At 49.0% G+C, this 26818-nt stretch overlaps 8 protein-coding genes across 8 annotated transcripts; 3 read left to right on the forward strand and 5 right to left on the reverse strand.

Annotated features, from left to right (window-relative positions):
- Window positions 1–238: 238 nt before the first annotated feature.
- Window positions 239–4059, reverse strand: F5B22DRAFT_178124 (rab-GTPase-TBC domain-containing protein). Its single transcript, XM_047969383.1, has 4 exons — window positions 4056–4059; window positions 3194–3817; window positions 2525–3132; window positions 239–2431 (listed from the first exon to the last, which is right to left on the reverse strand). Exons 2-4 carry the CDS (start codon window positions 3665–3667, stop codon window positions 592–594), a joined length of 2922 nt encoding a protein of 973 aa, XP_047830833.1. The 5' UTR covers window positions 3668–3817; window positions 4056–4059; the 3' UTR covers window positions 239–591.
- Window positions 4060–5445: 1386 nt separating this feature from the next.
- Window positions 5446–8102, reverse strand: F5B22DRAFT_606303 (uncharacterized protein). Its single transcript, XM_047974912.1, has 3 exons — window positions 7588–8102; window positions 6567–7284; window positions 5446–6513 (listed from the first exon to the last, which is right to left on the reverse strand). Exons 1-3 carry the CDS (start codon window positions 7850–7852, stop codon window positions 6093–6095), a joined length of 1404 nt encoding a protein of 467 aa, XP_047830834.1. The 5' UTR covers window positions 7853–8102; the 3' UTR covers window positions 5446–6092.
- A 1548-nt stretch (window positions 8103–9650) lies between these two features.
- F5B22DRAFT_178172 (uncharacterized protein) lies at window positions 9651–11326 on the reverse strand. Its single transcript, XM_047969384.1, has one exon. It carries the CDS (start codon window positions 11145–11147, stop codon window positions 9849–9851), a length of 1299 nt encoding a protein of 432 aa, XP_047830835.1. The 5' UTR covers window positions 11148–11326; the 3' UTR covers window positions 9651–9848.
- A 952-nt stretch (window positions 11327–12278) lies between these two features.
- Window positions 12279–13285, forward strand: F5B22DRAFT_178357 (uncharacterized protein). Its single transcript, XM_047969385.1, has 2 exons — window positions 12279–12636; window positions 12695–13285. The coding sequence occupies exons 1-2, from the start codon at window positions 12418–12420 to the stop codon at window positions 13196–13198; spliced, it is 723 nt and encodes a 240-aa protein (XP_047830836.1). The 5' UTR covers window positions 12279–12417; the 3' UTR covers window positions 13199–13285.
- Window positions 13286–13724: 439 nt separating this feature from the next.
- F5B22DRAFT_636293 (Spc24 subunit of Ndc80-domain-containing protein) lies at window positions 13725–14501 on the reverse strand (the record flags this gene model as incomplete). The annotated part of the gene is made up of 3 exons (XM_047977271.1): window positions 13725–14170; window positions 14270–14402; window positions 14475–14501. 3 exons carry the CDS (start codon window positions 14499–14501, stop codon window positions 13725–13727), a joined length of 606 nt encoding a protein of 201 aa, XP_047830837.1.
- A 330-nt stretch (window positions 14502–14831) lies between these two features.
- Window positions 14832–15993, forward strand: F5B22DRAFT_606316 (mitochondria fission 1 protein). Its single transcript, XM_047974913.1, has 4 exons — window positions 14832–15206; window positions 15273–15291; window positions 15345–15438; window positions 15518–15993. The coding sequence occupies exons 1-4, from the start codon at window positions 15191–15193 to the stop codon at window positions 15842–15844; spliced, it is 456 nt and encodes a 151-aa protein (XP_047830838.1). The 5' UTR covers window positions 14832–15190; the 3' UTR covers window positions 15845–15993.
- Window positions 15994–17864: 1871 nt separating this feature from the next.
- F5B22DRAFT_178436 (uncharacterized protein) lies at window positions 17865–19781 on the forward strand. The gene is made up of 3 exons (XM_047969386.1): window positions 17865–18106; window positions 18158–18651; window positions 18726–19781. Exons 1-3 carry the CDS (start codon window positions 17966–17968, stop codon window positions 19570–19572), a joined length of 1482 nt encoding a protein of 493 aa, XP_047830839.1. The 5' UTR covers window positions 17865–17965; the 3' UTR covers window positions 19573–19781.
- A 1048-nt stretch (window positions 19782–20829) lies between these two features.
- F5B22DRAFT_655914 (uncharacterized protein) lies at window positions 20830–21610 on the reverse strand (the record flags this gene model as incomplete). Its single annotated transcript, XM_047979923.1, has 2 exons — window positions 20830–21426; window positions 21575–21610. The coding sequence occupies 2 exons, from the start codon at window positions 21608–21610 to the stop codon at window positions 20830–20832; spliced, it is 633 nt and encodes a 210-aa protein (XP_047830840.1).
- Between the last annotated feature and the right edge of the window lie 5208 nt (window positions 21611–26818).

The raw sequence follows: 26818 nt of genomic DNA on the forward strand, positions 1-26818 counted from the left end.
ACGTACATATATGGATACTATCCTAGCATCAGAATGGTCAAATCATCTCAATCCCAAATACGCCATTTGTGATCACATGTATTTCATTTACAGCCTCTCATGCAGCTAAACATTCATCACAAGTTAAAAGGTTTGGACTAGGTAGCTGCTTGAAATGTAAGAATACCAGGTAGACACGAATCCACTTCTTGGCATGGCATCGAAAGACATATTATCCGTGTGCGAGTGTTATGTGGGTGTGCATTTTGGATATCATAGGTAACTAGTTCTATCTGTCTTAGCTATGGGGATGAGAATCTGTAGACAGCGAGCAAAAGCAATGGCTCTCTCTGCTTTCCAAAGCTAGTTCTGCCTCTTTCTTCACTCTTCACTCCCCTCGTCGGGAACGCCCTCTATCTAGAATTAGGCCTGAGCGTCATTCCCATCTTTTGTACATATTCGCTCTACGCAAGCCCCGCCGTGAGCTTGTGCCATGCTTGCTTCCTCTATTTATTATTCCCGACAACAACAATGTTGCATGCTCTCTACCAGATACCCGCTCTGCTTGCTCCAGCGCCTCTCTACATAGTGAGGCATCAAATTATGCCAAGGTCACCTTCTCCAGCCCCAGAAACCTCCGGACCCTGTGTTAGAGGTGGTCGTCGATGAGACCGGCGCAGGTGCGCTCTTAACACTACTGCTAGTCTCCGTTCTCGATAATGCAAATAATCCCATAACGCCTGGGGCTGACGCGCCTGCCGTCGATGACCCTGGCGTTTCGCCGGGAGTGAGCCCGCAGGCTTTCCGCAGGGTCTCAAGCTTCTGCTTGTACTCATCTGCCTCTTGCCGGGCCACTGCTTCGGCCGTCTTGGCCTGCACCAAATCTGCAACAAGTGCATCGTAATCGGTCGGCGATTGCGCCTCCATCGACGGCCGTACACCTAGAGATGATGTGCGCTTGGCGAACGTCGCCTGCGTGTTGGGCGTTGACTTGCTGCGTCCAAGCTTCAACTCGCGCAGGCCACCGTTGTTGCTCGTAGTGCTTGCGTTGCCCGTCGAGAAGCTTGTATTAGAAAACCACCCGCCCGTGTCCACCGTCGTATTTGGCGTCTCCGCCGAAGCTCTGACTCGAAGAGAGTGGACTTGTCTCTCAAGTCGTTGCTTGTCCTGATGCACATTACGAACATGGGCGTGGCTTTCTCGAAGCTGCTCTCGAAGCGTACTGGCTTCTTGGTTGAGCTCCTCAATCCGACGGTTGTACTCTTGCGATTTGGACATCTCGATAGTGAGATGCTCCTTTGTCCTCGCCAATTCGTCGCGAAGTTGCGATTTAGTTTGCATTGACGATGAATTCCGATTATGACCCTTCTCGGTATCAAAACGATCTTCGACGGCGCTGACGAGCTGTGAGAGACGACCTTCTCCAGCCTCTTCCTCATTATTAGCCTCCTCGTCTTCACTGTTGAAGATCGCGATGTCTTCCCCAGTGTTGGATTGTGCTTTGAGTTTGGCCAGCAACGACTTCACCGTCTTCCCATCCTCTTCTCGTTCTTCTCTTTCCTTTTGTAGTTGTGTCGCGAGTAGCGAGTGATTCCGCTGCAGCTCGCTGAGTGCAGTCAGTAGATCTTCGATCTGAGAGTGTAGGTTTTTGTCGCCCGCATGATGGTATGCTTGAGGTTTTGACGCAACGGGTGTTGACTCGCGGATGGAAGTATCATCGGCGTTGGACGAATCTCGAGAGATGGTCGTCGCGTCTGTCGATGCTGAGCTCAAAACGCTAGCAGAGCTAGCTTCCATCGAATTCAACGTTGACGCCAAACTCTGTTTTGATGTGCTTCGTCGCAGCATGCTCAATGGCCGCAGGGGAGCGGGGAACCCGGGTGATAAAGTCCCAGATCTAGGCGAGGTGCTCGTTGTCCAAAGGCGGCCCAAAAAGCGGGAGGCTGCTGTGGTAACATCGGCCGTTCTAGCCGCATTGGCGCTGGCGATCTTTTCCTCTCTATACCGCTGTTCAAGCTGTGCTAATTTCTCTCTTGATACCACAGTAGATAGGCTGACAAAGTCGTCGACAAATTCGTCTGCATTGTAATGATAACAATCCCACAATCCCCGGGAGAGAAGAAGCTGCATTACATCTTCAAGCTCGGTACAAGCTAAAATGCGGCCCTGGTTCTTCCGCATGAGTGACAGGGCCACTCGCATGATAGTCTCCGACGCACCCTCGGCAAAGACGACATCGTAGATGCGAAACAGCATAGGTAGCGGGCACGTTACGGCGAAAAAGGATAGGAACCATTGTGAAACGTAGGCTGGATCGACCTGGAGATCGTCCAAATGGGACGATAAAGCGGGTAGATCTTGGCGCAGAAGTTCACGGAACTGATATATTCGGACATGCAGGCCGGACAAATCTGGCAAGAAGCAAGATCGCATATCGTAATGCTCCATTAACCTGCCATCGGATTTTGGTTAGCTTCGTGTTTCAAACGGATACCCATAGTACGATGGTGGTGACATATTAGGAAGTGAGTGGGGTTTAACATACCGAACCAAAACACAGAAGGCCTGGTTGTCAGGCATGTGCATCAGCAAAGGACCAACTAGAAAAGCCAGCCCTTGGCAGTACCCGATCTTGTGGTCGTAAAGAGAGAAACACTTCAGCACGCGTCCCAGCATCCGCTGTCCATCTCCATCCGGATCTCGGAACATATCGACACCCGGGAAGCTTCTACCCAGGTCTTTGCCGATGATGCCTTCGTAAGGACTCGATTCGCCACTAAGCCTGTCGAATTGTTCTAATAGGAGCGTATCTCTAGCACTAGCCATGCTTTGCCATACGACGCCTCGAAGTGGTGGTGGTACACCCTTCCGGATCTTGTTAGACAACAGTGTGGGTAAACGGGCAGCTGTTTGTTGATAATCCTTCACTAGCGCCATGTAAAATTCGAGATCTGTCATGGGCGGTGGCGGGAGAACAGAGTATCGCAATGCCGTGGGTGTAGGGCCATTAACCATTTCCCGCAGCTGGGCCATGGAAGGTGGCCGTGGCCGGCGGACGGATAGTTGTTCTACCACTTTTACTTTGACGCTCTTGGGATTCGTAGCGAGCATGTTGTTTTCTTGCTCAAGTCTTGCGAGGAGCATCGCTGTAGACTGTAAGGGAATTTTCATGTCAGTAGTCATATGTATCTTCGCGGCACGTAGGAATACGTACGTTATCATCTTGTTCTTTGACTTGTTCGCTTTCTGTCTTCTGCAGTGCTTCCCAATTAACTTCCTCCGTATCAGACTCTTCCATAATATCGTCATCCTGAGGTGATTTTTCTTGTGCTATGCTATCGCTGCTGCTTTTCCGTTCATCCTGAGTCGTCGTTGGAGTCTCGATACCTGTTTCCGGTTCGGTATCCTCTTTGGCTCCGTCTAGAGTTCCCTCGCTCTCGCATAAGGTCACGGCACTGGTGGGCGTGCATTCTGGTCCAAGGATGCTCCTCCTCGAGGGCATGACACCTACAGGAAGATCGGTGTTTACGGACAGAGATGGAGGCTCGGATAGGCGGACTGTCACCATCGAGTCGTGACCAGGCATCTTGATGTCGATCGGTGACTTCGACATGTTGGTTTCCATCGCAGGTGAGCTGATATTCGATAGAGATTCATTTTCGCCGTGCTGCTCGGGGCTCTGATCCATGGCGAGGGATAGGCAAGCAGGTAATGGTGGGGGTGGTCGGGACAACTGGCTGGAATGCTGGATCCCGATGTGAAGAATGCCAACTAGCTCCCTCGGGTCTTGCTGGATCTCAAACGGCTTCCTCCAAACCAACAGCTAGCTTCCAGAGAGCTTGTAGCATCGGATATAGGGTCGGTATATCGTGGTAGGAATTAGATGTTCAGTACTGCACAAATAATTAGACCGTGTTAATTAGTGGTGTGCAGTCGAGAATCTTTCAGTCTCGAGGTGATCGAGCTTGAGCTTCGAGCTTCCAAGGTGCTGTGCTGAGCGTAGGGACAGGGGAAGCAGGATGGTGTAGATGTGGGTTCAATCCAGGGGTTCAGAGTCGAAGGTCTCACCTACTTACTGTTGCTAGCGCAAAATGCGGCGCCTATAACGCGCGATGGCTATACAAGGGCAAGACAATCAAGACAACCAGTCGGCAGCTCCCTTTGTTTCATATGTGGACTGTGAGTTCCTGATAAGACAATATATACAACGGCCAAGCGGGTCGAGTGTACAGGTTATATGAAAGCCAGGGAAGTTTGCCTGGATCCCGACAATCTGAGGGGAAGCCTGGGAGAGGTACCTATGTGGTCTGTGGAGTGTAGAAGAATAATGAGCGGTTCAGGAGTTGGGCCCTGGCTCAAAGGAACGTGGTCCTAGTAAGAGGTCGAGATTGTCGATTTTGGAGTGAGCCAATGAATGAATGACTGAATAAATGAACGAGTGAGAGGTAAACTAGTGCTACCAAACAACGACACAAGACACTCGACACAAACACGGGACAAAAGGAGAGTTGTTTGATGCAATAAAGCATAGGCAAGTACGTGGTAAAGGAGAGAGAAAACGGGCAACCTGGCCCCCCTCTTAGTGTACAGACGACAGACAGACTACCTAGCCTAACAGTAGGCAAGTAGAAACAGTACGCGCTGGTCTGTTTGATGAGGGCCGAGGGAGACGACAGCGACAGGATGGATGGAGACCCTTATTCGACTTCGCAATGCGGTGGACGCCAGCCAGGCCAGACAGGAGAGCGGGACAGGGGGTTTGCCGGCCCACTTGCTGTTCTTGGCAACTGGCAATACCTACCGAAGACTAGCGCGCGTCGTCTAATAAAACTAACCTTGTACTATGTCCGGCCCGCGTGATTTGATCCCTTACTTTATGTTGCATGCTATATGTCGACAACACTGCGGAGAACAGGCTCTCTTTTTATTTTATTGACCTGATGGATATGATCTTAATAGACCGCCTTTTTCGCTGACATATTTCCGACTAGAACGCCTATCTATCCACGGCACTCGATACTACTAAGACAATACCTACTATACCTACTATAGCTTGGGTACTTGGGAAGGTACCTACATACATCTCCAATGCAGGTGCAAATCAGAAACAACGCTACACCGCACCAACACCAAGAAACTACACTACCTCAACTACTCCTCAACTACTGTACCTACCTCCTACTGTACCTGTCTAAGAGTAGTACAGGAGTAGTGCGCTGCAGAACCCGCGCAGCAGCACGCACCTCCACCAAGCAAGCCAACTCTCATTGGCCCAGAGGCCAATTTTGAGCCTCCCCGCGTGCGCGCCCAACTTGGTAGGAAACGTCGAATCTTCTCTGTCCAATGGGATCGACGCGGCAACGATGGCGCATAACCCATAAATTCAGGATTACTCTTAGCATTGACTGACAAGTAGGTATAATATGCATGCATGTACATGACAGATATTAGATAGACATGTCTAGATCTAAATGCGGTGTCTCTTTATTTCAATGCTATTCCTTGGTATTTCTTCCAGTCTGCTATTTCCTTGCGGCGAAGAGTGACCCTCGATAAGACTAGGTATTACCAACGCTCACGAGACGCTGTTACATGATTATTAGCTACCCAGTGACTAGAGCGAATGTATTACTTGATAGGCACCAGCTTCAGTGTAACTATGTGTAGCTGGGAGTAGTCTGTAGAGAGAGGTATTAACTAGTCGATACATAGACGCACAGTTGTAGTTACGATTGCCCAGTGTCAGAAGTTCCAGGTGATCGATCAGGTACAATGATAGACACTAACATTCGCCCAATGGCAAGTCTTTGGGTATTACCTATTGCAACGCGCCAGTCGAATATATATTTTGTGTCTACAGAAAACCTCCCCGTCTCCCAGGCAAAATAACTCCAATAACGCCTGGGGTAAAGTCCAAAAACGTCACTCATATACCGATCTTTGCAGACCACCACCACAGTCTTTATACAAGGGGAGCAACTGTCGCTCAGGGCGAACCCGGTATTTTTTTTTTTTCAGATCCGCTAAGAGATGTCGAAATTATACTTTTCTTATACAGACAAACACCTCAGGCATCAAAGACAAGTCATTTTGATACACCCATTGCAAAGATCTTATGGAGCAGGTACACCAGTATTCATAAGCTGTGGTGGTGCAGAAGTTGTCATGATTGGTGTCGACTGCTTTCCTGGAACTGGACTGGCTTGACCTGGCGTTTGGGAGCCAGACTGTGTCGAGTTGATCGCTTGAGCTGTCGGCCGAGCGCCCGGCTCTTTGTTTGGGTCCATTTCAGGAAAAAGAGCTTGAAGCTTCTTATATAGCTCCCCAATATATTTTATCGTCTCCTCTCGATCTATCATATCTGTCTTGACTTCGCCACCTTCCTGAGTTTGGACCTGCCTCAGCTTGATACTCGCGTTCAATGGTGGTGGTTTCAGGTATGCAGGAAACTGTTGAGATGGCTGGGTAGGCTTTCTTTCCTTATCGGCAAGACCTGCCAAATACGCCAGATTTGTTTGAAGTCTACGCATACAACTGGTTTCGTTCATCAGCGACAGGTCAACGAGACAATGAGCGATACCACTTACTGAATGTAATCCTGTGCAAGCTGCTCCTCTTCCGCAGACTTCTTATCCCCATCTATTACGTGGCCCTCGGTACCGTTCATAGCCGCACGTTCCTTCTTAATGATGTGCTGAGTACTTTGAATCTGCACAGCTTCGAGTAGTAGTTCATTGTTGATTTCCAAAATCACACCCACCCGCTCTTTATCCTTAGGGTCCGCCCCAGGGCTTAAAGGGGTGGACGCTGATGACATGCCATTGGGACCCCCACCTTGGGCATGAGGAGGAAAGGTTGGTGTCTGGGGTGTCTGGATATTGTTCGAGGTCGGTGTTTGCACTGGTGTTTGCGATGGAGGCATTGGTTGGTGTTGGTGTTGCTGCTGCTGTGGGGTATTGTTTACTGGCTGCCCGTGATGCGGTCCTTGTACATTTGGCGGCCCAGGAAACTGAGGCTGCTGCAGAGGTTGTCCGTTGCCTGGAGTCGGTGTTCCTTGTGGAGGTTGGCCTTGGAAGTTCCGTTGAGGTGTAGGCGTTGACATATTGGGGTTGGGCTGAGACACTTGCATACGCTGCATCATTTGCTGCTGCTGTTGCGGATTCATGCCTTGCTGCATAGGGAAACCGGCCATGGGCATGCCAGTCCCCATCGCGTAATTGGGAGGCATATTCATTTGAGGTGGGACGGAGCTTGGGACGCCAGCGCCGTAGGCGGAGTTCGAGTACGGAGGTTGAAAATTAGGCACTACTCATCAATCACACATCAGCAAGAGCATTGATAACCTGGATAGAAGATAAAAGAAATAACAATCCTCAGTACAGGAAAGAGCTAGGATCAGCTGGTGCCGAGGGAGCGACAAGAACAACGATCAGTTGGGTTAGCTGTGGCGTCGTATCACGACACCTTGTTCCAGCTCAACCATGCCGGGAGCCGCCTTGCGCGGGAGAAGAAGCCGGAGGAAAACATCACGCACGCAGATACAGAGAGACAGGGAAATTATAGAACGCGATGTGAAACAAAGCCGTGACGGAAGGGTATCGAGCTTACTTTGGCCATTGGCATTGGCCATGTGCGGCATGCCGGTGTTCTGCATCATACCGGGAGGAGCTACACCAGCCATCATATTAGGATTGCCGGGGAAGGCAGTACCAGGCTGGGCGCCCATGGGAAACTGCTGAGCATTATACATCATCTGGTTGGAAGCCGTCCCAGGCTGCATGGCAGAGTTCTGCTGGGAGCCCGGGGGTGGGGCGCCATTGTATTGTGGTGAGCCAGCAGGATTATTGGGATACCCATAGTTGCCGGCGTACATGGCTCACGACAGGCTGTCGCAAAAGCTAGCACACAGCTGGCAGGGCTGGGCAAGCGTGGGCGGAGGGCGGAGGGCGTGGGCGTGACGTGGGCGTGAACGCGCGAGGGCAGGCAAATCTGGGGATCTGTGACGGGACTCGTTAAGATCGGACCTGTTGTTAGATTTGTTCCGCTAGGGCAGGCAGACGAGACGAAAGTCCGTAGCGGGCAGGTAGATACAGTTAGGTTGCGTGCGTGCGTGCGTGCGTGCGCTCTGTGTTGCGCGTTGTGGGGGTGTGCGATCCTAAGAGACAGGGGGGTACGACGATCAAAATGCTGAGATGCGCGGAGCGTCGAAGGACAGCCAACGAAGCTCAGCAGCGAGCAGACAACCTCGACAACAGGATGCGTGTGGTGGTGGCACACCAAGCGTGCAGAAGCAGCCAGTCAGCACGCCAGGCCAAGGATTGACGACAATCGACCGGGCCGTATATAGTGCAGTAACAACGGCAGATACAAGCTGCGTAGACTCGGATACGCACGTTCCCAATCTTCTTTTCTTCCGCGAAGAGGACAGATGAAGCCCAGATAGTGGGAGTACTATGGCAACGATATAAAGCTCAAATAGCGTAGAACAACTTATACGAAAATAATAGGGTGCTGTGAAGAGCTAACACCAGGCGCAGTTGCTAGAAGATGGACGTATAGATCCTTAAGCCTTTCTTACCGTAGATAGGTAAGATAATAGTCTATCCGAATAGAGAGAGGTACGGATGTGAATATCAAAACAAGGCGTTTTTTTCAGGCGAGCCTAAACCACTTTGGTTGTTTACTTCTGGTTCAACACTCAAAAAGCTCTCGACAGGCGCCCTTCTTTAGATTAGGATAAGGATAGGTACGCCGTGAATCTCAAAACCCAACAACTACCTCGCTACCATGTACCTTCTGTAGTAAATACTACAGTACAGTAATAGATAGGTAAGCAGATGAGTAGAAGAAGGATCAGATGAAGCAGGTGGGTGAAATGAAGACTGGATGCCGGTGACCGGCAGCGTTACACAGAGAGACAGGCGGCAAGACGAGGCGAGGCAAGGCAAGGCAAAGGCCAACCTTGGAAAGCAAAGCAAAGCAAGTGGTAGCAGCACAAGGATGAGAGTAGATGGGATACGCTTGGGTGGGACAATGGCATATGCGGGAAAGCCCCCCTAGCGGAGAAAATGTGACGCGAAGCTTGTGTCCCTTGCAAGTTGCAACTCAGAAGCCTAGCTCTCGGGTGCCTGAGTAGGCAGCAATGTGCGTCCTGTACTGTACCGTTGTAATGGTCTATGACGGCCTGTCCAGGTAGGTATCTGTTGGGCAGGGTGGTGGGTGTGTGAATGAACGCGGCAGCCTGAAGGTTTGGGAGTGGACTGAAATGACGAACGGGTAGACAGATGGATGGATGATGATATGCGAGAGGATCCTGAACCAAGCACCAACGGCCGATGTGGCGGGGTTCCTTGAGGCGAACGACAGCAGAAAAAAGCCAGTAGACCCTTCAGCGCATCGGTAGGCCCCGGCAGGTCCCGTTAGAGGTATCTTAGGGGGCCGGTAAGGTGGAGTGGTCCCAACCCGCCAAATCATTGCTACTACCTCAGAGTGGGAAGCTCAATACAACGCGTGGCATTTTATAGATAGAGAGGTTTATACATAGGCGGTCGAGTCTATTGTTAAATTAACTCGAGCTGTCAAGTACGTACTCAATGAGTATACTCGAGCCAAGTCCATAGGTGTATATATTTCCCTCTATGTTTCTGAGCCTACATGGAGATAACCTACCTACATACATTGATCAAGACGTAATTCCACCCATTCTAGATATCGATTCAAATAGCACCTATATCATATCTCACCCAATAGATAGACTCGGATAGTCGAGTGATGGCAGAGTTCATCATGGTCTTCACTTTCAATTCGAGAAGGGAGGGGAAAGTCTTAATATATCTCACTTGATACGCTGCGTGAAGAAACAGATGTCTTTATCCAAGCACGAATGCCCGCCAATTGCGCCCTAATCTTTCCACTCCCTCTCGAAGATCCCATCCTTTTATCCGGCAGATCCTTCTACATACTTCCTCCAGTTGGCTATCCATCTTCTCGCCGGCTATGTGCAAGTCACTTTCAACAAGCAGTCGATCATCCGGAACAGCCCGGATGGCTTCTTCGGTTTTCTCGTTCCCACCAGCTCCCCAGTTGATAGCCACGGAAAACGAAAAGTACACTTTGGCGGGCACGCTGGGGTGTATGTACATCTTGAGTTGTTCAACATGGCCGCTGTATGAATGAAGACATATCCGACGTGGGAAATTGGCCGGTCCATTTTCTTTGCTACCGTGTCTAGCTGGGATTGAGGGTATGTCTTTCCTATTGGGCACGTCGTCATCATCGCTATCCTCATCTGTGTCATCCGAAAAGTCTTCTGCACCAGTAGCGATCTGACGTTTTTGTCTGCGGGATAAGACTTCCTTTTCGTGGCCTTTCCAACAGCTTGCTATTGTGTCGTATAGCACACCATGAGCTTGAACCCCGTGGACGCTGACTGGACGGTCCATACGTCCTGCTAGCTCAAGCTGGGCCCGGAGGATAGCCGCTTGGTGCGTTAGTTGCACGCGGTAGGGACTAAGACGGCGACCTTCGCGGCCACCAGGGGTCAGACCTTCTTCTCGCTTGGCCTCTTCGGCTGACGTCCAGGTCGTTGGGAGACGAAAAGCTTTATCGATGCCAATTTCGCCCACCAGAGCAAGGGGGAATTTCTCTAGGCGTTTCCGAGTCTCCTCGAGATATTCGGACAGCGGCCGTGGCTCACCAAGCCCACTGCTGAACGAGTCATCTTTAGACGACGGTTTAGGAGCTAAAACTTGGTCATAGTGTGCCGTTTTCCCAGCTGGTGTACCATCATACGTCGGATTTGGTACTGTATCGTCGTATAGTTGGTAAGAAAACCAGGGGTGCCAGCCGAAGGAGGGGACTATACGATTTTGATCTGTAGGTGCAAGGGGCTCGGCCGATAACGTCTTACCATCATGCACACCATGGCTGGATGCCACCTCGTAAACAAGGTCCTGGTCTTGAGCCCGTGTGGCCATGGCAGTCAAGGCACGTGCTTTCATCGAAGTTATAGACCCTATCGATGACATTGTGTCTGTTGGGTGACAGTGGGCATCGAAAACCCCAACATCCCAGGGAAACGGCTCCTCAGAGGCATCTTGAGTCTCATTTCCATCTGAGGTTTGCAGCAAAGCTGGCTCACCACCATCTTCGGAATGTTGGATGCACATTATAAGCAGGTGTAAAACCGGTTCTTATATCAGTGACGTTACTAAAGGTAGGGAGAACCAGGCTAAACTCGAAGGGGTAGTTTTGATGAACCCGGAGGAGTGGAACTGTGTGTAGGGTGAATGTAGTGAGATGGAAACTCTCATTTGACTTTTGTCAAACGCAAAGGTTACGTTATGGTAAAATTGATGGGCGTAAATGGGACAGGAAAGAACACAATTGCTAGATCTCGAAACTTGTGGTTTGACAGTTGATTCTCCGCTCCAAGCACTGCTAGTAAACTTTTCTGTACCAAAAATGACCCGAGGTCTCGAGGCTGGAATAAGAGAATGAAGGTTTCAGCGAGAGGCTTGGGAGATTATGGAGACTTTTCTTGACGTCAGAGCCGTCACCAACGAAGGCAGCGGGGTATTTCGGACTTCTTCCTATTCGTTTATTCGGAGAGACGGCCGAGGAATCGTGTTACTTTCACGATTGAGTGTCATGAACATATATACAGCGGCCATGCACGTAGATAGAGGGATAATCAGCCCAAGATGTTTCGCGAATATTCAGGCAGATTTCAACATTGAGTCACAGGCTTACCTAACCTTAGTATACAGTACATCTCATCCTCCTGGAGGATCTTACCAAAAGCCCCGCCAACCCCACCTACATATGTACAGAAGTACAGGAACGACGATTTGCACTAGGATGCCAGCCATCGCAACCCTCAAAAAGAGATTTGTAGACAACCGGTGGCTAAATACCTGATGGTCAACCTCTCAAGATGGTCACAAAGATACTTAGGCGAAGGTATTCAATCTTCTTTTTTTTCCTTTTTTCGAGGCAGAAACATGCTACATTTCTCCAAACCAACACGATGCATATCGCATGATAATAGCGTGAGTGATAACTTACCGTACTTAAATGGACTGGCAAGATTTAGCATGTGATACAGTCTCGTTGCAACCATCCATTCGATCGAGTGCTTTGACTTCGCTAGGGTAGCTCCAACTCATGTGCTTACATACCGCTTTACGAGACCTTGATCTATCTCTTTGTATCGTGCTAGAATACCTAAGACCTATTTCTATCTCTCCATCACGTCTCGCTCTAACACAAATTCCATCTGCTACTCACAGTCCATCTTGTTGTCGGCGACTGAAACCAACTGCGCCTGGACACGACACTCGCGCATCGAATTTCAGCTGCAAATGACCATGTAAGACGACTCAATTGGCTCTTTGCCCAAGCGACAAGCTATTGAACCTATAACCATCAATTAGCCCAATGCTGTCAATTTCGATGCTCTTTTTCAACCCCCTCAAGTTCTTCGTCTTCCCCTTCGTCTTCCTCGTCGCATTGCCCCTTGCGCTCTGTGCTGGCGTTACTACCATTGTTGCTTTCCTTGTCCTCTTCTTAAGACTGTTTCTCGTCTATTTCGACGTCGGTCTAGAGACATTACGATACATTTTAATCGGCCATGCCACACACACCCGCTACATCACTGTAAGTAGGAATAGGAAGCCTCTAAGCGGGAAACGATATTAACTTTCGCTGTTTACAGTCGCAAAGAACTCCTGTTCTAACACCCGGAGCTTCGACAACAACTTCAACACTCGTCCCTCCTCAGGCAGTCGTTAATACTAGACATCGCCAACGTGTGAATCGCCGTGGAAGCAGCGGATTGCTTGCCTCAGCACCGTCAGGCACTGAAGGATTTTCCGCAATTGCCCCAAGTATTGGGCTAGAGAGGGATTTCGAAGGCGTTGGTGGATGGCGACTGGACAGCAACGACACGGACAATCCCGAGGAACAACAATGGTATATCCTCAACTCGCGCCTAGAGAGTCCCTATCGGCGTCACCATTATAGATCCCAAAGTGGAGGCGCCGTATTGTCTGGTCACAACGGTCCAGGCATCATGTCGAGACCGGAATCTATGACCAGATCTCACAGCCCAGAGCACTCAAGGCGATCTTCGACGCCGAGCCGATCGAGCTCGAGAACACCAACGATCAAAATATGTCCAGAGTTTACCAAAGCTGATCAAGAGGACTACTTTTCCTAACACAACGCAAAGAATGTGGAGAGGATAAAGAGCTAGTCGGTGTAGTTTCACATTCAAGATAGAATGAATATGTGGCTTTCGCGAAATCCTCCTCCGCATTGAGAGGCAGGGAAAATGGAGACTCGATGGTAAAATTGATACCACCGTTGCAGATGGATTTGCATTTCCTCCTGTTATATAGACATTTCGGATAATTCGGGGAGAGCCAGCAAAAATGTAGCGTTAAGGAGTTGAAGGCGTTGAACATTTATCACAAGCTCGCTGGCCTGGTCCAACGCTTTCAAATGCGATGAATGTAATAAATCCAATTCAATCTCTTCAGCACGCCCAGTCATAGAAATAATCACTGTGCATAGTTGACCAATTCATCCAGTAATAACCCCTGGTATCCCAACGCCATGCGCCATCCCTTCCAAATATGAATCATCCAGACACTTCTCTCATGCATTTCCTCGTCATCCAACTCAAAACAGGCGTCCCAAGCCACACACCATCTGCCTCATAATCACCTCATGCAAGCGTTTATTTAAATAGTCTGCCAGAAATAGTTGGCGTAGAAGAAGCGAGAGAACTTCTTGTCGATGTTGACGACGTGCACGTCGCCCTTGCGATCGTTGCGCACAATCGCCTTGCAGAACTCGCCGTCCTTGTCGTCGCGCTCGACGTCGATGCCGAGGCTGCGGTACACGCTGAGCCGCAGGAGCACCTCGTCGTCGACGGGGTCGCGCCGCTTCGCCGCCTCGTCCGCCATGCCCTCGACGCCCTGCAGCTCGAGCTCCTGCAGCCGCGCCGCGAGGTCCGCCGCCTGCGACGACAGGCGCTCCGTCTCCATCTCTAGGTCCGACGTGGCCTTTGCGATGCGGAACTTCTGCGTGTCGAGCCGCGCGATCTCGCTTGCGTGTGCCGAGGACGAGTGCGCTGATGTCAGCTCTTCGTACTGGTTCTGATGCGTGTTCAGCTGTCGCGATAGTTCTGTTCCATTCTATTAGCTAGGAACCTTTTCTTGTGCGTCTTTTTGTTCCTCTTGAAATGGCAATGTCGTGTTTCCTGTTTGTCTCGCTCAATACGTACTCTTTAGCGCCGCCTCGGCTTCGCGAAGACGCTTCTCGCGCTCCTGCTCCAGCGAAGATATGTTGCTTTGTATTCTCGAGATGGCTTGCTTGTCGGGCGCTGTGTTGAAGTTGTTGATAGCATGGTTAATGAGCTGCGCAATCGGTCGGTTAGTGCTTGGTCCGGTGAGATAGTAATCAATTTGGGGGATGCGCAAGTCGCGTACCTTGGACGGAGCCTCGTCGAGCAGCATTGTGGCAGGATTTCGGAAGCAATTTAATTCAGTGTAATGAAGCGAAGTGATTATGGTTGTGAATCTGTTATATGTTGTAGTAGTTATTTGTTTTCGATTTGGCATCTAACTAAAGAATACGCCACCGATTGCGATTCTTTGAGAGAGACCACTCTAGACCAAAAGCGGTAATTGGGAAAACAACAAGCTCGGTAAATCACCAGGGGTGATTATTATCATCTAGAATTGTCCACGGTAGGGAGGTACCTAAGTACTTACTGGACTCGGAAGCCAGGGGCCCACATCTGCGTCATTGCAGATGACCGTTATCGCCAGTGCTTCATCCCACCTACCCAGGCTCGCTACATAGTAGGCTCGCTAGGCTCGCTAGGTACTGTACATATGTAGCTACGTACCTGGTTAGCGTGCACAGGTACTTAGCCCTGCTGTTGCCTCCACCTCCTCGGGTAGGCGAGGGTCAAGCTGGTTCATCAGGCATGTGTGCACTTTAGCTTCTGACTTCATTCAGACCAATTCATATCCGCTACACCAACTCTTACCTACCTTATAAACGAGTGAATCTCAAGCTACAGCTATTCCTAACCATACCGTCTCTATATTAGCGCTCCGGTCCAGCAGCGCCTACGAAAGACTGCGGCGCAGAGGCTGCCTAACCTTTTGATCACGAGCCGAGACACTTCAACTCAAAGATGACTGCGCTACCACGTACGCATACTCTGCCATGAAATCCCCAAGCTATTATATTTGCTAATATATATCCTAAAATTACAGACGCCGTCGATGCGGAAACGTGAGCCCCATTTGCGACCCTAATCTACGAACATTGACTGACCGTTACGCTAGTCCGCTGAGGGAAGAGGAGCTACAAGTTCTTCGAGCACAATACGAGAAAGAAGGTGATATGGTGGGCGTACAGACCAAGTTCAACTATGCATGGGTACGTATCCCCGCCTCAGCCGACATGATTATATCGTGTCAAGCCAACATACACGCGCTGACTTGGTCTACGAGCACAGGGTCTTGTAAAATCAAATTCTAGAAACAACCAGCAGACGGGGGTACGCCTACTATCCGAAATATTTCGAGTAGCGCCAGAGCGTCGTCGCGAATGCCTCTACTACCTTGCTTTAGGCAATTACAAGCTGGGCAACTACGGCGAGGCGAGACGTTACAACGATCTACTCCTCGAGAAAGAGCCGGCGAATTTGCAGGCCTCGGACTTGCGTCGGCTGATTGACGACAAGGTTACGAAAGAAGGGCTGATGGGTGTAGCGATCATAAGTGGCGTGGCCATTGCCGCGGGTGTAGTTGGTGGCATTCTTTTCCGGGGCAAGAGACGGTGATTTGGAAAACGACAGCAGAACGAGGCTTGTATAGTCGAGCGTGGGTGGTTGCATTTGGCTTGGGCGTTCAAACGGTTGGTATATTTAGTGACGTTCTCCCCTTATCGCATCTATATACATAATATCCTATGCTCCCTTGGTACCTGTGCACTTTTTTCCCCCCAATCTTTGGAACGTGATAACTGCCTGTACGAGAACGCTTTCAACAGGTGCCAATGTCTGACGGCCGTGGCTGGGCGCGGGGTTCCGTTTAGTCCACCGGCGAATCACGACTTTAGGACCTGAAATCATCAAACACACATGGCTACCTATGCTACGTGGATAGGTTTGTGTAGCATATAGGTAATGATAATAATTATGTCCAAACACTGCGCCGACTCTGTACTTGATCGGGGAGCAAATTAGCCACCCGTGGCGGCACAATACATCATACCTGGTAACGGGAGGCTGTACATAGTTTGTAGCGTGGGCTTCGCCCTTCCATCTGCCCCGCGGCTTGCAAGATGACGAAAGAAAGAGCCTACCTACCTACATACCTTAATACTCACGTAGGCTACCTGAGTAGGTACCTAGTCAAAGGGTGTATATCTCATCTTCCTGCAATGACAATGTTTGTTGCATCTTTGACAGGATTCTGCCTCGACCCTACCAGCCACTTCTAGTCTACTTGCAATCTGCTTGCAATCTACCCTCCCTAAGTTTGAAAAATACCTTTCTACACCCATCTGTTTGGATGATGTTGGCAAGTGGATTCCAGTCTATACGCGCACCGACAGCGCTTTAAGAATAGCACACCCCTCAGTGCGATCGGTGCTAGCCGCTCTACTCTACTCTAGCTTCAATAGAACCGCGCTGACTTCATCCGTTCTTAGCCTCCCCTGAGCTCTGCGTAATATCTCCAAAAAGGCACTGACTGATAAACTCGACCTGGAATACGCATCAGGAAGAAATCATACTAACCTGTTGCTTTTACTGATTGTATGTAACCGTGACTCTCGTGCTGTTCTTCATTTCGGCTATCGCGCCTATCTATCTACTGTTCCGCTCAGGCTGGGCCAGAGCTGGACCTGAGCTGGACCTAGGCATCTATTTATCTAACCTAGGTAATATCTGCCATACAGTATCCCAAACGACACAAGGTCTCATATTGTGCTCAACTCATCGCCTTCTGCAAAAGCGACCTCGTCGACTAGTAGGATAGACACTTACTACGTAGGAGAGCCAGAGACCCGCGTCGAAGTACCTGCTCTGTCACACCAGCACTCTCTCTGACCGCTTCTGTGACCGTGTAGGCTGCCCACTCAGCTCGTCCGTTCAGCTCTACGAAGTACCAATTCAATTCCTCCAGTCTGCGACTTCCTAGGCCCCGGGTGAGACCTTTTTGCGCATACTGTAAGTCTAAAAACTCCCCCACCTACAAGAGAGTCCTAAATCATGGCATTCCATCACCATACTATACACCTATCACCTATCACCCATCTTGAGACGTGGGACAAAGACAACAGTCTCAAACGGTAGTCTACCTTGCATGATTCCACCAGTCGAGCCAACCATATCATCCGGAACCAAAGGTCGTCTTGGTCCTGTGTTTGGACCCTCGCGTCCCTTTCCGCCTGGCCCTGCATTATCATGCGCCACGCCTGTCTGCATCATGTTGCCAGCCAATACATGTATATCGCGCCCGCTGACCAGATTTGCAAATAGATAATTATTACCTAGCCAGAATCATCGCAAGTCCTGCGAGGGCTCATTCAGGTACCTACATAGTACCCCTCCTCCAGTACAGTCAGCCTTGTCTGCCCTTCCACGCCAACCGCGACCCCACGCAACGTCACAAACAGTCTAGAACATTCTTCTGCCGTAACGGCTCGGCTCGCACTCAACAGATTCCCACTTTCCAAGTAGCTAGTCAAGTTCATCGGCAGTATCGGAACCTAACTCTGACCCAATACCGCCCATTGCGATCCTTCGAACCGGCCCCTCCCATCCCAGTGACATACCGAATATAGCCTTGGGATTCTCGTCGTCACGGTGGCTTTTCGAGCGCTTCGAACAGCTGGCCTAACACTCGGCCTCGGCCTCACCGCCCTCGCCGCTTACAATCAATCCAGGCAGGGCCGAATGGCGTCTCGGGCCCAGCATCTCGAACCAGCTGAGGGGCGAGAGATAGTCTTTTGCCACATCTGCCGGCATGAGTGGTATCGCGATGAACACCCTGGCGATTTCGCTTGCCCCGTTTGCGGCCGAGAGTTCATAGAGATTGTGCGTACCACAACACCGGGTCATACATGATTCTTGCTAACAATGTCCCAGGTCACCCCCGAATCCGACCCTCGAGGAGACGACGGATCGGCTGACTCGGAATCAGACCAACGTTTCCATTTACATCATCACCACCATCACCACCATCATGACTCTGATTCAGACCCGGAAGAAAGTAATATCGAAGAGCACCACTTCCATGGGCCAGGTGGTCTATTTGGTCAACGCACTATCCATCGCTCTCCTGAGACGTCGGCCTACAGTCGCAGATCGCGAGTCCGTCCTGGAAGTAGTGATGACATAATCCGTAGATTCACCGAGATGATTGATGAGATTAGTGGTCCCGGCATGGTGGGCCGCTCAGGACCAGAAACTCTGTTTAACGAGAATCAGAATGGCCCTCAATTCACATACCGGACATTTCGCGGTCCAGGGTATAGTGGCGGCGTAAGCAGCTTCACCATTACGACTGGTACAAGTGCTCGAAGACCTCAAGGTCAAACAGGACCGAGATCTCCATTTGGTGCCGATGACCCTTTCCAAAGGTAGATAACCATGCCAAAGAGAAAGGCCTCTGTTGTAGGCTTGGGGTGTTTTTTAGTACTAACGAAAGTTGCAGGATCTTTAGTGAAATCCTGTCCTCAGGTCCCGCCTTCCAGCCCATGGATCGTGGTGATGCATCCGCTAGGGATTCCAACCAACAGGGCAATGATGGAGACGCCGCCGGTCGCCCGATGGATATTGGAACTGCTTTAAATCAGCTTCTAGCTTCAATCGTAAACCCTGGCGCAATCCATGGCGACGCCGTCTACTCCCAGGAGGCATTGGACCGAATTATCACCAATTTGATGGAAGCTAATCCTCAATCGAATGCTCCACCCCCGGCGACTGAAAATGCTATTGCGTCGCTACCGAAGAAAAAGTTAGATGAAGCAATGCTAGGACCCGAACTGAAGGGTGAATGTACAATCTGTATCGACGAGGTAAAAGTGGGAGACGAAGTCGTAGTACTTCCTTGCAGACACTGGTTTCATGAAGAGTGTGCTAGCTTGTGGTTAAAGCAGCATAATTCATGCCCAGTCTGTCGGGCAGCTATTGATGGCGCTGCTGCTGGTAAGCCCCCCAACGAAGCGACTAGCTCACAGAATTCGACACGGCCTACCGATCCCTCATCGTCTAGGCCCACGCCCGCAGAAAGACGTAGGACTCATTTGCAGCAAAGGCGAGAAGAGAGGCTTGATTCCATTCGCGGCGTAGCTGCTTCTTCCCAAGATCGACCATATCTGCGTCATCGGGATTCATATTCCCCTCCATCTCAGAACTCCTCAGCCCAGCGCTCACCAAGGGTTAGAAGTCCTTCACCGTCAAGCAGAGGGGTCAATCATACTGAACGAGGCCGTGATAATCGAGGCTCATCAGGTTCCGGGCCTTTGAATTGGATTAGAGACCGATTCAGCGGAAGGTGATTCCTCGGCGTCCAGTCTTATTGAGTGTGATAGCAATGAAGTTGGTGCGAAAAAGGAGGGTTTCCGACATAGAGAGCCGGGGAAACCCAGATATGCTTCTTAATGAGGGATTGGATTGTGGCATGATATGAACTGGTGTGATACAACAATGGCTTCTATTCACCTGGCTCTGCAAAACCGCGTTGACATTCAGTAGTGGTGCTGGACGATGACAGACTTGCCACTACTGAGTATGGATGTCCCCAACTCTCTTAGTGTTAGACGCTCGCGAATAAACCGATGATGTGCCGATGAACGGCCTAGAGGAGCCGTTGCGAAATGAACGCGTTGCATATCTCATAGATGAGGAATCAGTAGTACAAGGGAAACAAACTCCCGGTTTGGGGGGCGGGCTGTGTCTTCGACCTTAATGCGAGTTTAATTACCACACGAGATATGACAGAAGTACTCATACGCATTATCATTTGCCACGACTTTATAGCGTAGCATTAGAATAATGTGAAAAGTGAAATATACATGTAATACAGGAACCAAGCGTGACTAATCACATATGTCCATTTTTATATAAGACCTAGGAAACATGCACATTTTGGAGGTTTGTAAAGCTAGTGCTCGGCATGAAGTAGTTAAATGCAGCGGTGAGGGCGCATAAGCGAGATGGTACTTGAATCTATGTATGATGATAGATAGCTATGGGCGTACCCTTGTAAAGTGTATTCCATCCAGCCTTTTTAACTGGATTTAGGCAACCTGGTCTGTCTTAGCATCATCAGCTGAGATGTAGAACAAAGAAAGCGTTTCACAAATACCGACAAAAGTGATAGGTCATCGCTCTAGCGAGCTACGTATTCAGGTTTATTACGCATCAAGAAGAGGTTTTTTGTATTTAAGATTTTCATCTAAATTGTGGTGGACGTCATATACGGGCCTGTAAAACTTGAAATTTTAAATAATGTGGTATGTTAAAAGTTGCTGGATTCTCTAGTAAATGCTAGGTATTTGGGTTGTTAATTACTTTATTTATTTCTACCTCGTCCCTTCTGTCTTTTCTTTTGTTAATATGAGATTGATAGCGCAAGTGCTGTAAAACGCCATTAACACCTTGTTAAACAAGAAATCCTTCCATATGCGCTTGAAACAAGCGAAACAAAAGCCCTAAAGAAAAAAACAAAAGTGTTAGTAATTGTTGGTATAGAGAATTGCAAGTTCAGGGTAAGAGCCCCGACTCAACCTAGTATGTAAACTCATTGTGGGAACTTACCGGTGAGTTGGCATCCCTGCGGCCGGGAACGAGTCACAGAGTTGATAGTACGCACGCGCAATTTCTCGATATTGGCGGTACTCGAACTCCGCCCTGAAGGGAATCTGTTCGGCCCCTCGGCCCAGGTTATGTCGGCCAATGAACAAGTGGCCGTTTCTCCCTAGGAAAATGTACTTGTCGTCATGCAGCCGGCCTGAAACGCGTGCAACGAGCCCAGTCGCAAGGTGGTAGTCGTCGCCGTGGAACCGGTCGTTGCGGTGAGGACGTGGGTTGAGGTAAACGTGTTCGGCCGCCGCCAGCCGGTACAGCGAGTCCCAGTCAATGCTTCTGTTCTCGATGGCCTGTCGGCGGAGTTGTGAGATGCTTCGCTCCCTTCTCTCTTGCTCTCGCCTCTGCGCGATCGCCCTGTCGATGTTTCTGATGATCTTGTCCCGCGCCTTCTCCTCGCGGTTATCAGGTGTCAGCTTCCTTACCAGGTCTTGAATTGTTGTTTTTACTCGCTCAAGACTCAGTGGTTTCTTGGGTGGGGAAGCGAATCTTACTGTCCCTGACTCGAGGTCCATTCGGGAAAACGATGCTAATCTCTGCCGAGGCTGATTAATGTGTTCAGTGAACCTACCCCTGGTGTTATTTGTACGATGGTTTGAAGTAGGCATCCTAGGCTTAGTGAATGGTCCGTTGCTGTCTTTTGTGGTGAGCGTAATTGTTGATAGTAGAGGATTGTTTGTGTAGGTCACTTACCTTGAAGGTGGTGTGATCGACAACAAAACGAACCATTCTGGGAAGAATAGGTCTTCATTTATATCTAATGGATTTTTGCGACAATGATAGCCTTGTTGAAACTTGTTGATAAACAAGTCATGTGTTTGAAGATAAAGAACTTGTTTTGAAACTCCCAATGTTAAACATAATTGTTCAGTCGGCTGTGCGCCAGCGTTGAGTAGAAGATATTAGTGGCTAGGAGAGGACTAGGTGATGGCGAGTTATTCGTGAATTCTCGGGGTGTTTGGCGACATACCTATTGTATCAGAAACTATTTCATTGTTAGCCAGTTTCAACCCATGCTGGTTAAACTAATTCTTTGTTCCAGCCCAAGTGACAAGGCAGCTGTAAACTTACAGCATTCCTGACTCGAAGAGACTAGGGGATTCAACGAAAGTGGAATTGCTGTATGACTCATACACAAGCTTAACACTATACAATTACATGTATAAGGATAATGGTCATCATGTGAGTGTAATATAGCCACTTTTATGTTGGGGAAATATGTAGTTCCTAGTGTGTCACAGGCCCTCGAACAATGTATCGTGATCAGGAGACTATTGTTACCAAGCCCGCGAGGGCTTTTTACAAGGCTTGAGCAGGGATGGCGCAAATGTAATCAGCTAACATATCCTTTGAAAGCGTGAATGATGAAAAGTCTTTAGAGCCATAATCTCTTATACTAGGATTCCTTACTGTCCATCCTAGGGTAAATGCAACATTTGGAGATCATGCAGGCAGATATTACCAGTAACATGCTGCCTTCAGCATCTATGGGTGTTGCACCAACTTTAGAAACACTTAGGTATATCCTTATCATGGAATAATAAAGGATTGTGAAATAGTTCGAATCAATTTCGCATGCGCCATCGACAGATCTATGTACACGAATGGTGAATATTAATTGAGGTTCCAGTTTCCAGCCCTATAAGCTTCAATGTCCGAAACCGGCGCGAGAGTTCCCATGCCATGCTCACTTTATGCCCATAAACAATTCATGGGCTTTATCATGTTCGGTTATTTGACTGTTTGATAATGATAAACACTGAGTAAGAATATGGGATTCATTGGGGTTAGACCGAGCCATCTGGACTCGTCTCGAGGCGCCTGTTTATGTAAGGCACCACCTGGCTAGCGCTGTTTATCCAAATATCGTATTGTGGTCTCTTAGCTGGCCGCGTGCTCACAATACAATATGCAGATAGATTAAGAGCTACACAATCAAGGCACTGACTATCAGCTAGCTATTAGCAATCGTGTAAGCCCAACCGAACCCTTTGTTTGACTTGTATGTCAATTCGTAACATACAAGAGTGAAAGCCCCTTTACTCATGACCGCACCCATGCCGCCTTTGTTTTTCACACCTGTTTCAGCTTCACTGAGGCCCTTGGTTCTTTCAACAAGGGACAGTTGAGTCATTGGAGGAATCAGATCTCATTCTCTAGCCTCAGTGCTTGTTATTGACTTATCGTACATAATAAATCTAACACAATAATTGCTTACTTGCTACTTGCATCATTATACCAATTGTGCCACCTATCTGATGATACGACTTTTAACTTCCAAACTTCGGGAGACAGCTTATGATTATGCCTCGTTGAGCCCCAAGACTAAAGAGCGAGGTCAGTCAAGGATCAAGCAAATACGAGACATGGTATTCCGAAAGTGTGTACTGAATTGGAGTTTTCATGAAAGGGAAAAGACAGGCCACGTAGGTGCTGCGAAAAACATATCACTGATAATAGAGAATACAAAAAGAGAGAAAAGACAATGAGGGCAGAAGGGCATGGAATAGATAAACACGTACAGGCTCATATTTCTGTCACTGGGCGCGACTTCCTGTGCTGTGTGTTGGAATCTGAGAAGCGATGACGGTGAAAGCATATTCACGAACAGGCATGTCGGTGAGATCAGTCCTGGAAGGGGAGGTAACTCTTTGATATTTCATATCGCGATTACCCCGAAAAGTACAGACTGAAGTAAGAAAGTGCAGCTTTCGAGGGACTGGCTCTAGACGGCTGCTCTTAGCAAAATTATTATTCATTAGCATCAGCAAAGAGTCTATATTATACATCAAGACTGCCATACTAGTTACGCTAGCCCTTGGGGAAACTCTGATTGAGAACTGTATAATAGTACGCGTTGCTGTAATGTTAGCTATCGCGACTACCACGACAATTACAATATTCCTAAGTTTTGCAGAGCTTGCTATTAAACCATGTGCGTGTGCTTATAAGCGACACACCTGCGTATCTCGTACAGTAGCTGGATTCAAAGACATGCAAATAGTCAAGCTTTTACCATCTCCTGCTACTATGGGAGATGGCACCACGCAGACGCGCGATGTGTACTCACGAAAGATGTACTCATCTTAAGTCAACATCCTCTTTCATGTCTCCTTTGTTGGCCATCAATATCTTTTAATAGCTCCCTTTGAACCTTTGGTAGGAGTAGCAATCAGGCGCAAAAGGCCTGGTTCAGTATCGGGCCGCTATAACTTGTGAGAGTTCTATGACAAATGTTTATATTGATATCATTCAGTATGATTTATTTATGGAGTAGTGCTGCTCAAGTGTGTCGTACTGCTTCTTCTGAAAGCGAAGTACCTGCTGATCATATATATCTTGACAGAAGCCATTTTTAGGAAGAGTAGTATTATAAGTACATTATGATCTCGAGGTAGAGTTTTTGATTCCTGTTGAGAATATGAATGTATGACTGTGAAAGTAGATATTAGAAATTTGAGTATGAGTTAGATAGCCATTTCGAAGGCTTTCTTCTACACCCACTACTAGATATTCAGAGTAGTGCGCCGGAGTATGGTTCATCTTAACCTTATCAAATGTCTTGTTATAGGTCTATTCATATACCATAGGGCTGTGTGATGGTCTCAGCAATCCGATCCTCCAATGCATTCATTGCATGATCCTTTAATTGCCATGGTTCCTATCGACTTAACACATTGTATTTGAATGCCATCGGGAGTGGTCTCTCCTAATCGGCTATGCCGATCACCCTAGATCGTGCTGGCAACGGGATTGCGAAAATCCTGGCGGAACTCCGTGGTATATTATTGATAGAAAGCCGGGTCTATCCCGGTATGCCTAATAGGCTATGAAACTCCATGGACTCGAGATAGTCCTTGAATCCTGGAAAAAGAAAGACGGTGATGACTTCGTCGCAAGCTTTCGTGAATGACCCGGCTCTCGGCTCGCGTCCTCTCCGTCGCCTGATCGCACATACCGAACCCCCGTGGGCTGGGTGGTCAGACTTGTGGAACATCGAATATAGGACATCATATTTCTCCAAAATTCTGCATTTCAGGATCGTAAGAAGCAGCCTATTCGAGGACGCCCATCAGCAAGTTTTGACAATTTCTGGGTGAGGTGGACATCACAAGTTGCGTCAGATGTGAAAGTGAGACCTAACCATCAGGGCCATCAAGTCATTGTCCTATTCCGGTGCACGCATTGGAGTGGCCAGGAATCTTCACGCAACATCTGCTTATACCGTTGACGATGCACACTGCTAACTCCGACCGGTATGGAGCGAGATGACAAAACATGCAAGAGTGGTTTGAGCGCAAGGGAAGTGTGCCGGAACTCGGCATTCAACCCCATGGAGGAAAACCAGGAACAGCTGACGGGCGAGACAAATTTAGGATCTGATACTTATCAACCGGTGAAAGGGCAGTGCTTCGCGGGTCAGGCTGCATGATGCTTTATTAGTAGCTTCTCGCTTGACTCTTTAATACGATGATCTTATCATGTCTGCTTGATAATGATTAGTCAGCCAACCGACTATACCCTCTTAAGTTGAGAAGAGCTGACTGTCTCCAAATCAGGGTTGGGGAGCTGTTTAAATCGACACCGACAATAGGGCGTTGGAGATATGCACATCTGAGCTGAGTAATAGTTTGCGCGTTGCAGGAGGGCGTTGACGCGGAGTTCTCGGGGGTTTGATGATTGGGTAGGTATGTATGTATGTAAGAGAACCAACCAAGCTTCAACGAACTGCCCACCCCGGTAAGCCGTGGCTTGCGCTGTCGACGAATTTCCACCGTCCAAGCAGCCTGTTCGCAAGCTAGTTACCAGCTAAGTTAGCATTGGTCGCGGAATTGCGGCAGGGTGGCCTTTGGGCACGCTCCGAGCCCGGAACGTTTGAGGCGAGAGCAAGACAAGCAAAGCCCGGTCCGAAGGCCGCGACATCGCGGCGCTGACGCCATCTCAGGATCCTCAGCTGGGGGACAAATAGTTGCATATGCTGACAGGGGGAATAGCGCCCTTCTCCGATGGCTGGGAGCTCGTGATTCGCAGGTGGTGTTTACTAAGCCATCCTCGGTAATCTTAGTTAGTGACAAGGAGAGAAGCTCAGCGATTCTGACTGCAGATAGCAATTGTTCTATCACTTCGATGCGGGATCGATCTCCCATGCCATCATGTAAGAGGAGGCATACGTAGGTCGGTATGCTTATTCAGTTACCTAGCTCTGTCATATCGACATATTATCATGGTATGGTGCTTCCCAAGCCACGCAAGTCTGTGTGTATACCTTACATGTTTTCGGTGAGACGACATGTTTTGAATCTCGCTTGCGTCTCAATTCGGAAGTAACACTCGTGACAGTCGTGATGCCCACGGTATGGATCCAGAAGCTGTGATAGCTGATTCTGAGTACATGGATATGGACTCAACCAACGATCACGGCGGCCACGGACATCGACAACTAGAGGCAAGTATATACTAGAGTCGGAGATAAAGGAGAGAGAATATCGGAGATAGATGATTCCGTGGGAACTCTGGTCACACAACGTTGGAACTGCAGTGCAGACCATCCACGCCCCCCTGTTGCCGCCGGCGACATCACACCCCCCTTTTCAACCTCGTACTTCTAATGCAAAGGCTTGAGTTGTGACTACACAACTCTATTACGTCAACTGGCTATTCAATCCTACCATGTCTTACCACTCAGTTGCTCCCCACGTAGCAGCTACCTACCTATAGTACAGTACAGTACGCAGTGATTTTATAATATGGAATCCAGCGAGGGTTATATGGAATACAGATTCACACAGCCAGGCCTCTGCCAGACCTCTGCCAGACCATCCATGGGTTTGAAGCACTCGGGGATGTACCTACTTCTGCGACGTTGAAACAGGAGTTCAGCACTAGACTGCTCGGTTGGCGGATTCTTCCCTCCTGTTCTTAGTGTAGATTATCCTA

The sequence above is a fragment of the Xylaria bambusicola genome (assembly GCF_022495145.1).
Source record: "Xylaria bambusicola strain CBS 139988 unplaced genomic scaffold F5B22scaffold_20, whole genome shotgun sequence".
NCBI classification, from domain to species: Eukaryota; Fungi; Ascomycota; class Sordariomycetes; order Xylariales; family Xylariaceae; genus Xylaria; species Xylaria bambusicola.